This window comes from Haemaphysalis longicornis, unplaced genomic scaffold (assembly GCF_048455015.1).
Source record: "Haemaphysalis longicornis isolate Haplotype H1 unplaced genomic scaffold, Haemaphysalis longicornis Haplotype H1 scaffold_7, whole genome shotgun sequence".
NCBI lineage: Eukaryota > Metazoa > Arthropoda > Arachnida > Ixodida > Ixodidae > Haemaphysalis > Haemaphysalis longicornis.
Genome location: NW_027526422.1, coordinates 114,487,566 through 114,504,626, shown reverse-complemented (window position 1 = coordinate 114,504,626; position 17,061 = coordinate 114,487,566). Strand labels below are relative to the sequence as shown.

General features: G+C 44.2%; 1 protein-coding gene across 3 annotated transcripts in view; it reads left to right on the top strand.

Moving 5' to 3' along the window:
* Window positions 1-17,061, top strand: part of LOC144146837 (uncharacterized) — a 58,087-nt gene that overhangs the window by 21,707 nt on the left and 19,319 nt on the right. For all 3 annotated transcript variants that reach the window (XM_077678772.1, XM_077678771.1, XM_077678773.1), the window contains 2 exons: window positions 2,850-3,142; window positions 5,653-5,796. In XM_077678772.1, the coding sequence (XP_077534898.1) occupies window positions 2,878-3,142; window positions 5,653-5,796 (409 nt within the window). In that variant the 5' untranslated portion in view covers window positions 2,850-2,877. The remainder of the gene's footprint in view (window positions 1-2,849; window positions 3,143-5,652; window positions 5,797-17,061) is intronic.

The window sequence follows — 17,061 nt, the reverse complement described above, 5'->3', positions numbered from 1 at the left end:
GCTTCTGCGCGATCAGCCCGATAATATAATTCAATTACACCATGACATGGACTTGGCAAAAACAGGCTTCTTGTCACTCCAAACCTACACTGTGTGTAGGAAACTTTATGGGTACCACAGTCCAAATTTAGGGCTTAGTTCAGAAACAGCGAGTAAAGCCACAACCTACGTCATCCGGCAAATCGTAGCTCCAAGCGCGTCTGCACCTCCCGTTCATAGGGCGATAACGAAGCTTGCCTCAAAGTACGTGCGCCGTCGTAAGGTTGAATTTCGCTCCAAGCTAAGCGTGGCTCTTCAGGTTTGCGGCTATCTCAAAGTTACAATGCGCCTGCCAGTAAAATGCAGTCCTCATTGTCACTTTTTTGCAACCATTAGGGCGTAAGCGAGGCTTGCTGTCGCATTTTTTGTAGATTTTTCTTGGGGCTTCTTGTGTGAAAACGATGTTGAAATTAATGTGCACCAAAAAAATCTCTATTTTCGTGAGATGTATCTCGGGCACAAGTCTCGGAATTGTAGCAGACAATCAAATTTCGAAAAGTGTTTATTGGGGCTAAAATCATGGTTTACTGAAACGGACGTTTCGTTTTTGCGCCAGGAATGTTAACATTTGCTACCGCTGTAACGAACTCTTGCTTGACGGATAATTCTGAAGGACAGCTACATATTTGTTGTTTGTAGACACTGTGGCCGCTACAGCGCAGCTGCAGTCGCCACGAGAATAATTTTTCGGGGAAATATGGCCAATTCGACGGATAGTGATTGATGCGAGAAATTTTATTATTCTGCGTGGACGTATTATCCGCACATAAAGCCTCAAAATACTCTTGGCATGTACAAAAACAAATAAACAGCTTTTCGCAAGACAGTTTTAGAAAGCCACGGGTACACAGATGCGTTCATCTCAATACACGCCCCGTGGTATTTAAACTTTGACGACCTTTTACGCACATACCTTGTCCTGATGCTTGCCTCTCAAGAAGAAGAAGTACAGCACAAGCCGACCGGAGATATTCAAGCTGCATCTTGCATCCTAAATGCGTTACAACACCAAACACTTTGTACTCCGTGGAGCGTAGGTTGAAGTACGAAATGCCTGCGTTGATAACCTGCGGAGCTTGTGCAAATACCGCGATTTTCTACTTTTGTCAGAAGCTCTAGTGCTCCACGCCTAATGGTTAACCTAAGCCTCCCGAGCGTTAAATATCAACTTGACATTTCAGAAATTGTTGTTAAATGGGGCTCGGATGAATAAGTTACACTGCTACCGGGGTAGTAAATGTGAATATCTTGGATTTTCAATTATATTCATGCCGTGTTTCATGGCGTTTTCTTCTTCATTTTTATTAAAAAATGACTCCTGTCTTAGATTCCTGCTTTTTCTTTGACCTGCACAAATAACTCCGGGATTTTATTTTAAGTGTAGTTTATGTTACCAGTATAGAAGCTTGAAAGGGTGGTCTTTGACTTCGTTTAAACGCATTGTTGAAAGCGTTTATATGAGAATTGTCAATCTTGTGCATGTTTCTGCGACTATATTGTCCTTGTTTAGCCATTGATTGCTTTGCTACGTACGCTATGGTATAGTCGCTCAGGCATAGTATAAATAGAAAAGTAGTTGCCAGCATCTGAGTGAGGCGTTTGGTCAACCGCAGTGCCGTTAACATGCCATCCTGCAGAAATTCACAACACTCCAGCGCTATTATATGAACGCCCACAACCGCGGCCTCATGGTCCATGCGTTAGGGCTACGCTTGAGCACTGATCTTTGTGAACTAGCGTGTTAAAAGTCGGCCACCTCCGAAATAAAGAAACGAATACCGAGGAAACAGCGAAGCTGGTGGCCTTCACTAGTTTTGACTTGACCTTTATTAGGTCTGACAATTTTACCTGTCAGTGGGACACTAATGCCAAAAAACGTATGCTGTCTCTCTGAACTCAAGGAAGACCTGCACGTCGTAGGTTACTTCATCACTAGGTGCAGCCAAGCTAGGCGTAGCCATTCGCTGCATAGATGTTCGCACGCCTCCGCGCCCGAACACCTGCGCCACGATGCACATTCCACACACCTGCTTTTCAGCTCCTTGCCTCCTCACCATTTTCCCGTAGACTTCGTGGCCTACAAAGTTCCTCCTCTCCAGTTTACTGCGCCAAGTTTTTAACGACACCAGGAACCGATGTAAGTCAAGCTTACACAGTTCTCCGGTTAAAATCAAAGCCCCTTTTTCAGAAGGAAAGTGGTTAAAGAGTGAAGCTGTCTTCACGCAAACTGAGCCAATGTAAAGTTCGCAATCCACCTTCCTAAAGTCCAAAATTCAAACAGCCATAGCTCGAAGCCATAGTCCATTTCATTTCAGCCAATGTCGAAAGTCATCGTCCGCGCTACAAACACCAAGGACATGCGAGCGCCCGGAATGCGATTGTACCAGAATTTAATGAACGCTAGTTTTATAATGCGAGCGATCCATTTTCGATTCCGACAACCGAAAGCGTTTTTTTTTTCTGAAGGTCTGCACTCCCCAAACCTCCTCATCAGCTCTTTGCCTACGCGCCACTCTGCCTCACACTTCTGGGCCTTGCATTTTCAGCCTGTACCCTCTGCTTTACCGAGTTTTGAGAAACGCTAGGTACGGATGGAACTCAAGTTTATACAGCTCCACCGTTTACAATTTTGCCTGGGCATTTTTGTATACCAGGCTCGCTGTGTCCAATACCTTAATTGTTCACTTTCCTGCCAGAATCAAGCGAAAGTTCTCTCTCCTCTTTCAGGGATTTATTCGATTTGCCTTGTTTGGTGAAACCTAAAATAATTGCTATTGACGAATTTAAAACATTGCATTATTACTATACAGCACAAGAGGACTCGCAGAGGGGAGAAAGATGCCTGAGGCGAGACCCGCAAGTGGTGCAACTGTGACAACTGCCCCAAATGTCGGGGAAAGCACCCGACTCCGCTGCACGACCATGAATGATGTGGACACTCGATGGAGCGTTGCCATAGCTGCCGGCTTCATCGCCTTTTTCGGTGTTGCCTCCATGTCGAATCTTGGATTCTTCTACGTCTATTTCCTGGAGGAATTTCACACAAACCGAGAAAATGCTTCGTGGCCAGGCAGTGTTCTTCAGATCATGGGTCACGTGGCAGGTGAGGACGTTGCTTAAGTAAGGTTTACAGGCTAAGAAAAAGTGTGGGGATCAGCCGGACGGATAATGTAACGGGACGAGAAAAATCGCTGTGCCGCAACTTGTTTTTTTTTGTAGAATCCAAAGAAACATTCACGGATTGGAGCAGTAGCGTATGTTGGTTGGCCATATACAAGATTTAGTATTGTTGACAGTTGTTAGAGGTCTTGCAGTCAAAAAAAGGAAGAGGATACGAGAAGCTCCCACAATTCCTCAGTAATATTTTTATGCAGCGTAACCTAAAGGGACAGATCAATCAAGTATGGCCCTTGCAGCGGGAGAATATACTTCGCGGCGCTGTTATCTGTTGATGAAATAGCGCAGTTCCTTCTAATGTGACCATAGCAAGCGGAAGAAGTTTGATGAAACTGTGCACTACATATGGGTCACAACGTGCCAAACTTTTGTAGTCAATATTAGAAGTGCGCATTGTCTGACGCTACATGCTACAATTAGCTGTTTCGCTATCACGTGAAAACCTTTGCCCTTGAATGCCACGCACTTGCAAGACAACGTCTACAAACTGTTGACATGGCGTGCTTTTCTCGTTATATGCTCAGCAGTAATCTTTACAATTACTGGAGGTATGAGTTGTTTCTCAAGGCATAAAAACAGCGAGAGATTGCAAATTAGGTGCGAGTCTCTTTGGTGAGAGTGATTTGAACATCCGTGAGCTTATAAGTTCTGATGTATAGAAATCACAAACAATGCCAGTGAAATTATTATTGTTCTTCCTTGTGATTGCTTTTATATCCGCACAAATCGAGAAAAAAGTTATAAAACGTGAGAACCTAACTACACGAGCGTGGTTTGAGACACAACGAAACAGAATTCCTTATTGCCACTGCATGACGGTGCTGATGGACGAATTTTTTCACAACAAGCATGCCTACACCAAACAAAAACCGCTTGGTGGCCGCCTTTTTTTGCGTATAAAATAATATCTAAGGGAATTGGCCCTAAATAAGCCCTTCTTCATTCATACTATAGGAAGTGCACAGAACAAGCACCGACGAGAACACACTTTGCCTAAAGAACCGAGTACAATGCCTTCAATTTCGCCCTAAAGTATATAAACACAGCTTCCCAAACTAATGGGTTGACTTCGAATAGAAAGCTGAGCCCCCTAACGCGGAGGCAACACTCCGCGAGCTTTATCTGATCCCACATTCAATTCACAGAGATGGTGCTCGTATAGTCTTGTTTATTGGTACATTTACGAGGGTATCCCTGCAAAACAGGGATACCCTCGGGACTGGAATTGAAGTAGTAGACAGGATCAAAACGCTGGGTATACTTTTCTCTGAACATATGCTTTGGGATTTTCAGATTGAGAATGTAATGACAAAGCTAGCCCGTACCGTTTAAATTTTTTATCGAACTCGGGACTTGCTTCCTATGAAAACCAAACTTCTATCATATAATGCGCTGTTCTTGTCTTACCTACGTTATTGCTTCCTCGTATGGGGCACCACAACCTCTTCAAACATCACCAAACTCGCACGTCTTCAAAATTAAACGGTTCGCATAATTTCAAATTCCCCTTTCGACACTTCAGCCGGTCCTCTCCTTAAAAAACTCAACCTGATTAGTGCAGACAATTTTTATGATTACCGCCTAAGCACTGCTTTAAGAAGCGAGGCAAAGCGTAGTGAGAAATTCCTTACTAGTTTTGCGCAAGTAATTCCCAATGTACCTGTGTACAACACTCGACATACTGAACATTGGACGGTACGCTGTTGCAGAACTAACTATGGTAATCAAATGTTGTCCTATACTGTCCCCAATCTTCTAAATCAATTTATTGAACTTGGCGTTGACTTTCATTCTTTAAGGATTTCTGAGCTTTTACGTATGTACCTGTAATAGTGATTTCTCTTTTATTTTTTCTCTCTCTCTCTCTCTCTCTTTTTTTTTCTCTGACGAAGAGTACCAGTTCGGGCTATGTATGCAAGCAATGTTCCGCTAGACATTGTATAAACTTTTTTTTCCCTCTCATTTCTGTTTATTTAACGACATTTGTTGTAACAACATTTTCTTTGGTAATAGTTTACTGAATTTTACAGAAAAACAGTGTCTTGTTGAAATTGCATTGTGTCAATTACACGCAAGCCCTCTAGGATGTATACCGTCAGGCGCCATCTGCTGCCCATACACCGGTACGGGGCGAGAGCTCGTCAAGCTGTTCACAGCAGCTTTTTCTCTCGCCCCGTCATGTCCTCTAAAGAACATGAAATAAAATTCTATTGTATTCTAATCTAACATACAAGTCGGCTGGAAGGAAACAAGCCCCAATACCGGCGGCAACGACATACAGATACCAGCCTCTATATCAAGGCGTGCCTGTTATGTGGGCCACCCGTATCATGGGAAATTTTATGGATGGCTAAGCAGTTTTGTTGGAGGCTTACTTCCAACGTATTTTCGTAAAATAAAATCGCCCTCGTAAGTGAATCGTGCATTTATTTACAGGTATCATCGTGGCAGTTCTACAAAGGTTTCTCTCCACCTTCTACATTGGACTGCTGGGGAGCGTGGTCCTATGGGCGGGCTTACTCTTTTCTGTGCTGGCCCCGAATATTGCATGGATGACGGTGACGTTTGGCTTTGTGCACGGTGAGCCAGCTTAATCGCGCGAAATTTTTTTGTCGCCGTAGAGGTGGTATCACATGTATTGAAAAACCTTACTTTTCTTTAATTTGTCTAAAGTTTTTTTGCTTGGTCTGCGGAATGAAGTGCATGCCAAAGAACTATTTCGAAAGAAAGTACATGGTGGACAATGATACGCACACATATATTATTATATATGGGTAACGGCACATTTGTATTTAGCCTTCTCTCTCTCTTGCTCTCTCTCTCCCTCTCTCTCTATATATATATTTGTATGTATATATATATATATATATATATATATATTTATATATATAAAGGCATTCGAGATCTAATCGAAAGGCGTGGGTTCGGTCCCCACTCTGGGCGCGTGTTTTTCTTTCTTTCTTTCTCACGTAATTATTAAAAAAATAAAATAATGTAACGTCACTAACGGTAAAAAATTGTCTAACCATTCCCCTATGCGTTCTTTAGCGTTGTAGACTGCCGGCATTTCTTTCTGTATAAATATATATATATATATATATATATATATATATATATATAATAGAATAAGCGTTAGCAGTCCCGAATACCTCGGAAAGCAAAGGCAAAGGTGGGAATGTGGTAGGTAATAGAAAGAGATGAAGAATTTTTGGAGTCAGAAAGAAAGTGGTGAAAAAATGCCCGCCGGGTGGATATATATATATATTACACCGTAATTCCTCGTTCATTATAAGTTGTAAAACCCACTGAAAATTTTGAGATAAGCGACGTTTCTAGTTAATCGAAATGCCCAAAATTTGTAGCGAGGGGATTAATATCAGAGCTGGTGATGCTAGAACAAGTGCCACCGTTCAAACAAGCTTTAGGAACAAAGTAATTCAGAAGAAAAAGAAATTTTTAATATTTCCGAAGACGGAACTGCGTGATGCTCGCCTGTTCCGAGTTCGCGTTTTGTCCCAGAATGCCGTTCTTGGGCTGCTCAATGCATCGCAGAAATCATAGTTCGCCACTGCTACATTTGAACTTGTTGCAAAGAAGCGCAGCATGTTTTCTGCCTCTGCCTCTGTAGGCACTTCGTGAGGCACCTCGTTGTCCATTAGATCAGCTGCGTCGTCCACAGCTGTATCAACAATGTAGGCGTAGCACAGCATTCCGATAACGAGAACATCGGCCTCGTACAGCGCGTACTCCGCATAAATGTACCGTTCAGCTGCCTGTAGCGGACTTCGCCGAGGGTCCTCCTTGCTAATATTTTGAGATATCCGGCGCCTCTCGAAGAAACGCTTCTTGATAAGGGGTGCCAACACATCCCACCTATGCTAGGTAAATGCATGGAGAGTAAAAAAGTTTCGACTGATCCAATATTTGAACATTGGCGAGTTCGAGAAAAACGAGAGATTGCAGTATATATATATATAAAAATACACATATATATATATATATATATATATATATATATATGCAAATATACATATATATATGTATATATATATATACAGAAAGATAGGGCAGCAGTCTACAACGCCAAAGGAGGCATAAGGGTGTGGTTAGGCTCTTTTCTTTTTCACTATGGTTAATGAAGTAAACTTTTTTTTTATTATACAGAAGAAAGAAAGAAAGAAAAACACGCGCCCAGAGTGGGGACCGAACCCACGCCTTTCGATTACATATCGAATGCCTTACCAATTCGGCTATCTGGGCGACTGTGTTCTCCGTCACTTTCTAGGCTATTTATATTTACTAGAAGTGTATCTGACGCTTGAGGGTGGTAGCCAGTGCCACTCTGACTACACGGGGAGAAGGGGACCTTCTTTTCAACCCCCGGGGCGTGACTCGAGCGTCTACAGCCTGTCATGAGCGGGTAACTGGCGGGAAACCCTCTTATGCTACCTAGGCATCAAGGCTGCCAGAACCGAGACCCTCGCTAGGCTTTCGCAGAATAATATAGTGAGGAAATGAGGGGCTCGTTGAGGAAATACAGAAAGATAGGGCAGCAGTCTACAACGCCAAAGGAGGCATAGGGGTGTGGTTAGGCTCTTTTCTTTTTCACTATGGTTAAACTTTTTTTTAATATACAGAAGAAAGAAAGAAAGAAAAACACGCGCCCAGAGTGGGGACCGAACCCACGCCTTTCCATTACATATCGAATGCCTTACCAATTCGGCTATCTGGGCGACTGTGTTCTCCTTCACTTTCTAGGCTATTTATATATATATATATATATATCTATATATATATATATATATATATATATATATATATATATATATATATATATATATATATATATATCCGCCGCGGTGGCTCAGTGGCTAAGGCGTTGCGCTGCTGTGCACGAGCTCGTGGGTTCGATTCCCGGCCGCGGCGGCCGCTTTTCTGATGGAGGCGAAAAGCGAAAACGCCCGTGTGTACGTGATTTCGCCACACGTTAAAGATCCCCAGGCGGTCAAAATTAGTCCGGAGTCCTCCACTACGGTGCGCCTTCGCCTGCGTTGCGTCGGCGCGTAAAACCCCCCAATCAATCAATCAATATATATATATATATATATATATATATATATATATATATATTTCTCCACTTTGTTTCTTTCTTTCCAAATTCTTTATCTGTTTCAATGACCTACCACATCCTCCCCTTTGCTTTCCGAGGTTTTCTTGACTGCCAACACTTAATTCGGTGTTATTTTCAACGAGCCCCTCATTTCCTATTCTGATTCGCTACATGCATAGCGAGGGCCTCTGTTCTGGCATTCTTGGTGCCATAGGAAGCTTAAGAGGGTTCAACGCTGGGCGACCACTCTCGACATGTCGTAGACACTCGAGTGACGGCCCGGGGGTTAAAAAGAAGGTCCCTTCATCCCGAGTAGTCCGAGTGGCACTGGCTACCACCCCCAAGCACAGGAAACAAAAACAAAAATACCTAAACATAAATACCCCAGAAAGTGGAGGGGAAAATCGCCCCGCCGCTAGCGTAGTGGTTATCGCACCAGACCGGTATTCTGGAGGTCGTGGGTTCGGATCCCACCTGGCGGGCATTTTTTCTCCACTTTCTTTCTTTCCAAATTGTTTATCTGTTTCAATGACCTACCACATCCTCCCCTTTGCTTTCCGAGGTTTTCTTGACTGGCAACTCTGATGTCTGTGTTATATATACGTATATATTGAGAGACGGCCTTTCGCAAGAAGGCCTTTATTCGGTCGCCGAGCCCAGACGTTCGTCCGCAGTCGAAGCGAGGGGATGATGATGATCATTTACAGATGATAATGGCGATGGGTGCAAAGACATGACTAAACGGGAAACACACCCCTTAGTGTCTACAATGCAAGCGATGATGGTTATGCTGCGTTTGGGCATAATGTATATATATATATATATATATATATACTTGAGAAAATGGTAGACGCACGATTAAAAACAAAAACAGTGGTTTACTGACGTTTCGACTGCGGGACCAGTCTTCATCTTGAGGTTACTCAAGATGAAGACTGGTCCCGCAGTCGAAACGTCAGTAAACCACTATTTTTGTTTTTAATCGTGCGTCTACCATTTTCTCAAGTATTTTTTCTGGCTCCTCGAGAAGTTTTCTTTTACTGCTTATATATATATATATATATATATATATATATATATATATATATATATTGTGAGCTTAGGGACGTTATCGCACAAGACCGGTAGTCTGGAGGTCGTTGGTTCGGATCCCACCCAGCGGGCATTTTTTTCACCACTTTCTTTTCGAATCAAAAATTTCTTCATTTCTTTCTATGACCCACCACAACCTCCCCTTTGCTTTCCGAGGTTTTCTTGACTGCCAACCCTTATTTTCTGTCTTATTTCACGGAGCTCCTCATTTCCCATTTTCTGATTCGCTATATATATATATATATATATATATATATATATATATATATATATATATATATATAGGGAGTAGTAGAACTTTGAAGATGGTAGAGAACACAAGAGAAGAAAAACTTCGAACAAGGTAAAAGCACGATTGTGGCCTACGTTTCAGCAAAGAGAACTTGCTTTCCTCAGGGCAAATCTCTCGCCTGGCAGGCACGGTTTATATAGGGGTAGGACCCCAGGTGAAAGGAGAGGGAAAGATGGAAGGGAAATTGAGCAAGCTGATTGGTTTGGGAGTGTGTCGGGGGAGAGATTGAGGGGCCAAGAAGGTTGTCTAGTTTAAGCCGCGAAGTAGGTCACACGGAAGTCAGCTGGTGGTTGATGTTCGTGGAATTTTTGGAGAGAAAGGATGAGAGGGTGTTTATTGACCCTCCGCGGGGTATAGGGAAAGGATCTCAGAACCGCCGGAAGCAGTCCAAGCGGTGAGGGTGGGGTTGTTATCAGAAACTGTCTGCAAGCCTCAGGTCAAAAGAAAAGATAGAGACGGGGGGAAACTAACTAGGTCAAGGCAAAAAGAAAAAGGAAAAAAAAGAAAAAAAAAGAAAAACAGACGGATGGAAACCACATAAACCCACACACAAAAGAAAAAGCAATGACCCCGCAACTGAAATGGCACGTGTCACCCACGGCAGCATTCCTGGAACAGGCCTGTCCTGAAACTCAAAAACGAAAAGATGAAGTTAGAGTGACGTACGGGGCACAAGACCACGCAGATTAGTAAAAAAAAAAAGAGGGAGAGAGGAATAAAATAAATAAAATTGAATTCCAAAAGCAAAGGTTGGAGGGATGAGGGCGAGTACTAAGCTAGACGCTAAGGAATGAAAAAAAATGAAAAAAAGAAATTAGGTGACCAGGTACAGAGCAGAGTGAACGGTCATAGTCTTTGGATGAGGTATATGCACGATAATGCCTAATGCTGTATTCCCGGTGAATATCGCAAGGATTCCAAGTTGCCCTTAGACGCATTAATTCCAGCAGGTTCCATGGAGTTGAATTTGTGAATTAAGTAGGATTCTCGGTATTTCCTGTCCCTAGGAGACTTAAAATTTGACTGAAGTATATATAACTTAAGGTCATCAAAATTGTGGCCTGGTTGGTTGAAATGCTGCGCTACAGCTATGGAGGATTTGCTAAGAGTATCTGCCCGGTGACCATTAAGCCGTAGGCTCATAGGTTGACTCGTTTCGCCTATATACTGTTTGTGGCACATTGAGCATTCCAACATATACACAATGTTGGATGAAGTGCACGTGAAACTTGAATTAATCTTGTGGACATAATTACTGGCTGTGCTTTTTACAACGCAGTCTGTTTGCAGGTGCCTACAAGTCTTGCATCTGGGGCGGGAGCAGCTGGCTATGACTGGTTGCTTTGAAGGCCCTGTTTTAGCATGCATATATATATATATGCATGCTATAAGCATGCATATATATATATATATATATATATATATATATATATATATATATATATATATATATATATATATATATATATATATATATGCTAGCATGCATATATATATGCATGCTAGCATGCATATATATATACAGAGAGAGAGGCAGAAAGAGAGAATTAGATATTTTGATTACGGCGTATAACGTGAATGTCGCCTCCTCATGAACGAGGGAACACCAGAGCATATACAAGGTGCACCATGTAACGTGGGCTTATATAAAAATAGCATTGGCGTTGTTGGCAATTTTGAGGGCAAACTTCTGGACATAATCAAGTAAGCCTTCTAGAAAACGCATCGACCTGGCTGAAACAAGTGAGAAGACTGAGTCTTCATCATTTTGCTCACATGGCAGGGGCCCCTGGCACCTGCCCCAACATCTAGAGATAGGTGTAGAAAAAAATGGTACTGGAAAGAATGGTTCCGGAAAAAATGGTCCCGGAAGAAATGGTCGCGGAAAAAATGGTCCGGGAAAAATTGGTCCGGCAAAAATTAGTGCCGGAAAAAATGGTCCGACAGCCAGGGTAGGAACAGAGAGAGAGAGAGAAACATTTATTGTACTAATGAGCAGCATGTTCGTAGGGGTATATTACGATTGCCCCTCGCGCAGAGTCCCCGCCACGAAAAGCCCGTGACGTTAGCCCAGTGTCTCATTTGCCCCGTGTGCAATATCCCCGCGTGCCATTTGCCCCGATTCCAGTTTCCCCGACACATTCTCCCGGGGCAATATTACGGCGCGTCATTTTCTTTTCAGTGACTAAAATTTTTTTTATTTAGAATAAAGTAAGGTTGGACGATGTTCAGAAGAAAAGATTGGGTCTGCCATTTTCCCAAAGTTGCACTGGGGCGTTATTCCTTCTTCCTATAGCTGCGATAATTTAGATGAGGGTTCAAAGTACAATGGCGGTAAACGCTTCCCCCCCCCCTTCCCTCTCCGCTCGGGTCTAGGACATTTCGGCGCACGGTCATTTCGGCATACGGAGATTTGGGCGCATGCACGTTTTGGTGCGCAAGCTTCAAGGGAAACAATGTATCTGGTGCTTACTTGTTTTCAACAGTCATTTTATATTTCCGCGTAACTTTGGTTATGGAGCCCAATAACCTACTACAGTGCTTGCACATTTACATTAATGCCATCTTTATTGGCGCCGATTATTTGAATAAATTGAGCATTTTAATATTTCTGTTTATACGTTGTTCAGGAAACATTTATTACGCAGCCAACTAATAAATCCTTTCGCAGATCTTTTATTTACTACAGCTCTTAATGATGTAGATTCGCTCCTTTTTGCCGCATGCACACCAGCTAATAAAATCAGCCGATGTATGCGATGTATTTTGCAAGTAATTTTCTATAAATAAAAGGCACACTCCCACTATCGCAAGACAGCAGCTTTACATTCTGTTGCTCCTAAAATGCAGAAAATATGAAGTGTTTCATGCCGGCTGTGCTGTGACGCTTGAATAAACTTGCAAATACTGTTGTCGGCAGCTTTTTCTTACTGAGTAGAATATCCTTGTGAAGAAATAATGAGTCTTTTTGAAGACAGCTGCAGCTTCTATCTCTCTTATCTTGCTAAAGTGTTTGTGGACGGTTTCAGGCCTCGCAGTTGTTTGGGCGGTTTTAATTCAATTACTTTCATTAAAATTTCTAATGAATGCTCAGCCCTACCATCCATCCATCCATCCGTCCGTCCATCCATCCGTCCGTCCGTACGTCCCTCCGTCTGTCCATCCATCCATCCGTCCGCCCGCCAGCCCGCCCGTTCGTCCCTCCGTCCGTCCGCCGTCTGTCTGTCTACCTAATTTCCTTTGTTAGATTTTTGTCTCCAAAGGGGTTAATTTCGGCCCCTTATGGGAATATTAAAACATTCCAACTCTTTCTCAACCCTTTAGCTAAAACGCAAAGGGACAAACTAAAACCGCAAGAAAGTTCCCATCCGACTAACTTGAAGAGAAACATGGTGACTGAAGCACGCTGAAGAGAAGCACGATTTTTTCCTCAATGGTCAATGGGACCATTTTTTCCGGGACCATTTTTTTCTGGGACCATTTTTTCCCGGGACCATTTTTTCCGGGACCATCTTTTCCGGGACCATTTTTTCCGTTTCCGTCTAGGGGTATATCAGTGTGACGAATATAGGAGTGACGATTACTCTGGCGTATATACGTACGGGCGAGCTGTGAACTGGGCTTGTTGGTAGTGAGTCCTCCTACTACTTGTCACTTCAACCTAGACTACAACGTAGGCACATGCAAGTCTGCGTTGTACACTCGGTTGTGTGTACGTTTTCTTTAGTGTTCGTTATTCTGTGCAGTCGGAGAATACACATGTGGGCAGGCGCAGGCGTCACCGAAGCCGGGCATGGATCACACAAAGTAAAAAAAGGCAATCTATGCCCGCGACAATAAACTTGCTAGTGCCGTGAACGTGATTGTAAAGAAACACTTGCATAAAAGCAACTAATTCTAAGTTTCTGTGTTTTGTAGGTATACTGATGGCCATAAATTTAAACTGAAACGGGAACTCCCCAAGATGCACGCGCGGTTGAACACATATCATTCGCTAAACATCGTGCACACCCCATTTCTCGATAAAACATTTAATGCTCTTTCAGTCTGTAAAGAAGGATGACCTGCGAAGCTGAACGCATTTCACGGAGTCCACGATACAAAGTACAGTAATCCCTCGTTATACCGAAGTCAGCGGGACGGAAAAAGTTTCGTTATTAGAGGTATTTTGATATAAGCGACCACTCAAAAAAGCTATAACAGTTGAGCTTTAATTGCCCACAACTGCAGGGAATCAAACCACAAAGTATTCAGTGAAGCAAAGCGTTATTCAGGTACAAAAAAGGCAGTGAGCTTTCGCTGTTTCAAGTTCTTGACGGGCGTAAGCAACCCTCTGTTCCATTTTGACCAAGCATTGCATGCGGCTGTGATCGCCGTCCATTAATGTGACAGTGCCTGTGGTCAATTTACAGGGGGGTGTGCTGGATGGCGTCGCGGAACGCTAAGCGAGTTTTGCACTGGAAAGCGCCGCAAATGCCGTGGCTCGAGTCTGAGGTTGCGTTTGTTGCCCTAAAAGAAATGACTAACCGCTCAATTTGGGTGCGCAGCACAATCATGAAAATTGAACGGTTTTGCACTAGGGGCTTTGCATGATCTCTGGGAAATTTTTCCCCGAGGTGCGCAGCACTGAAGTTCGCAAAACAAGAGTATTTCGGGGACCCGTGGTCGACGACACTGGTAATGCTATGTTTCGAGTGTCGGTGTTCGCGCCGCGTCCCGTCCACGCCATTGATCAATGTCTATGAACGAAATTCAATGAGCCTGCCACGCACTGGGACCGTTTGTCTAAAGTCGGCTGGAGCGACTCGAGCATGACCGGCTCCGGAAAATCGCCGCGGAAAGGCCAGCTTGCGTTGACCCGCCTGGTTGGCAGCGTGACTCACCGCTGGGTCACCGCCGCTCGGCCATGCCTCCGCTTGCCACTTCGTTCTAAGCAGGTCGAGCTATCCGTGCACTTCGAATAATGCGGCCTAAAATGCATGGGTTTGGTTTGGGACCAGAATAAATTTCGACTAAAGCGATATTTCGAGTAAAGCGATTTCGTTATAACAAGGGATTAGTGTACGTTCGTTTGGAATTTATTATCTAGCATACTACCTAGCCAATTAGCTGAAAAAGCTTGGGAGAACGCCATCCTTATTCTAGGGGACAAACGTGGAGCTGTTTCCCTCGCACGTCGTAGGCATTTTCTTGTTTTTGTAACACATCACCCGATCCGCTCGACCACTGAGGACACCGGACAGGTCGCAATGGGCCGTTTGACGTTCCCGTTTAATCCTCCCGCCAGCACAACAGACATGTCATCAGGGTGGGCATGACACCTGTAGCTGCGCGAACACTTTCTCTGTTCCCAGCCCCTGCTCGCACAAAACAGAAACCAGTTATGTGCGCGTACTTAGCAGTGAAACATACCGTCGAAAATTTCGCTTTGAGTGCCCTTTAACATGAACAAGTTACATTGGCCACACGTCCGGGTTCCAAGCGGGCAAGTTGCTGTTCATCCGAGAGAGATTTGCAACTACATGACGAGGCGGAGCTTGAGGTGGCACTGGTGGCCGCAGCTTCTTTCCGTCCTTTTAGCGCCCATTTACGTTTCTGTTCGGGCCTACGTTTCTTTACTTCCCACTGCCCTTCCTCCAAGGGAACGACATGCGCCTGTTCCATAGCGCGTTACACCCAGACGGACGCAAGCTTTATTCTTACACACATATTTGCATTCACAGTGCACCATTGCCGGCGTCATTTTAAGTTTGCTGTTGGAATTTCCCGCAAGGCTGACATCATGATACGGACGTAATTTGACCCATCCTCTCCCTTACCCCGCCATCCTTCTAGTCCTCTCCGGAACCCCTTCCTGATAAAATTCCATTTATCAGGGTGTCCCAGCTATCATGCACCAAGATTTAAAAAAGAGCAATGGCGTTACTCGAATAAAACCTCGTGCATAATGTTTGCAGTACTGTAGAGAAGCGGACAGTATTTTTTTCGTTAGTGAGACTTAACTAATATTTGTAATTATTCATCTAACTCGATAATTACTGTCCTAATCACTAAAGTGTCAATGAGGCCCTGGTAGGTACCCACGAGGGGCATCTAACTGCACAGTATGTTCACCGACGAACTAATTGCGCACTCATTTATTTTGACTGATAAAGAAAACCCGCAAACTATGAAAAATACCCCGTGACGGCGCTTCCGGGCGCATTGTAAAGCAGCGCCCCCAAATAAGTTGATTGAAAGCAACTGCTTCGCCTGTCACCCGCCCGAAGAGACAGCGCATCACCTTGATATTGGCATGCATGGAAGGAGCAGCAACAGCAAGATTCGCGGGGCGCGTGTGCAGATAAGACACAAACTCGGTGGCGATTTCTTCTTTCTTTCTGTTGTTTATTTCATTCTGGCTAACTCAGAGGCAGCCTGTTTGAGGGCATTGCTTTACGATGCGCGCGGAGGCGCCGTCACGTGCTATTTTAGATGCAACGCATCTCATGCTCGCCCCTCTGTCCTTCCTGCGTCTGTCCGGCGTTGCCCGCACAGCTGCGCCTCTCCTCCTCTCCTCTCTCAGATAGCGAACACTCTCTCCCAAACAGCTGAGGGTTGGTGCAGCGCGCTCTCACTCCGTTGCTAGGCGCCGGTGGGCGGTGCTGCGCGCGCTGCGCATGTGCAGTACTCTCTCTCTCCGCGCTCTCCTCTCCTTCGGGCGCTGTGAATATAAAGCGGCATGCCGCGCTCGGGCCGTCTCAGTCGACGGTCGTCCGCCCACCTCCCCTTCGCGTGAGAATCCCTGCTATAAGCGTAATCAATTCGATGGAAAACGCCAATGGAACCCCCATGAGATGCGTTGCATCACACCAGGGTTCCCGCGAGGGGAGGTGGGCGTAATTTTTTTCATATTTTGCGGGTTTTCTTTATCAGTCAGAATAAATGTGTACGCAATTAGTTCGTCGCTGGAAATTGCGCAGTTAGATGCCCCTCGTGGGTACCTACAAGTGCCTCATTGACACTTTAGTGATTAGGACAGTACTTCTCGAGTTAGATTAATTATTAAATATATTTCTTTAAGTCTCACTAACGAAAAAAAAATGCTGCCCGCTTCTCCACAGTACTGCAAACATTATGTACTAGATTTTCTTCGAGTTACGCCGTTACTATTTTTTTAAATCGTGGTGCATGATAGCGGGGACACCCTGTATGTAACGGACAAAAATGTGGCTGCCCGTTTCCTCCCCATGTCGTTGGCATCTCACATTAGATGTAGAACACTCAGACCGCTCGATTACGGACGACTGCTGACAAGGCGCACTAATCCATGAGAATGCCACGTTTAAATGTCCCGCCATCTGAACGAGCA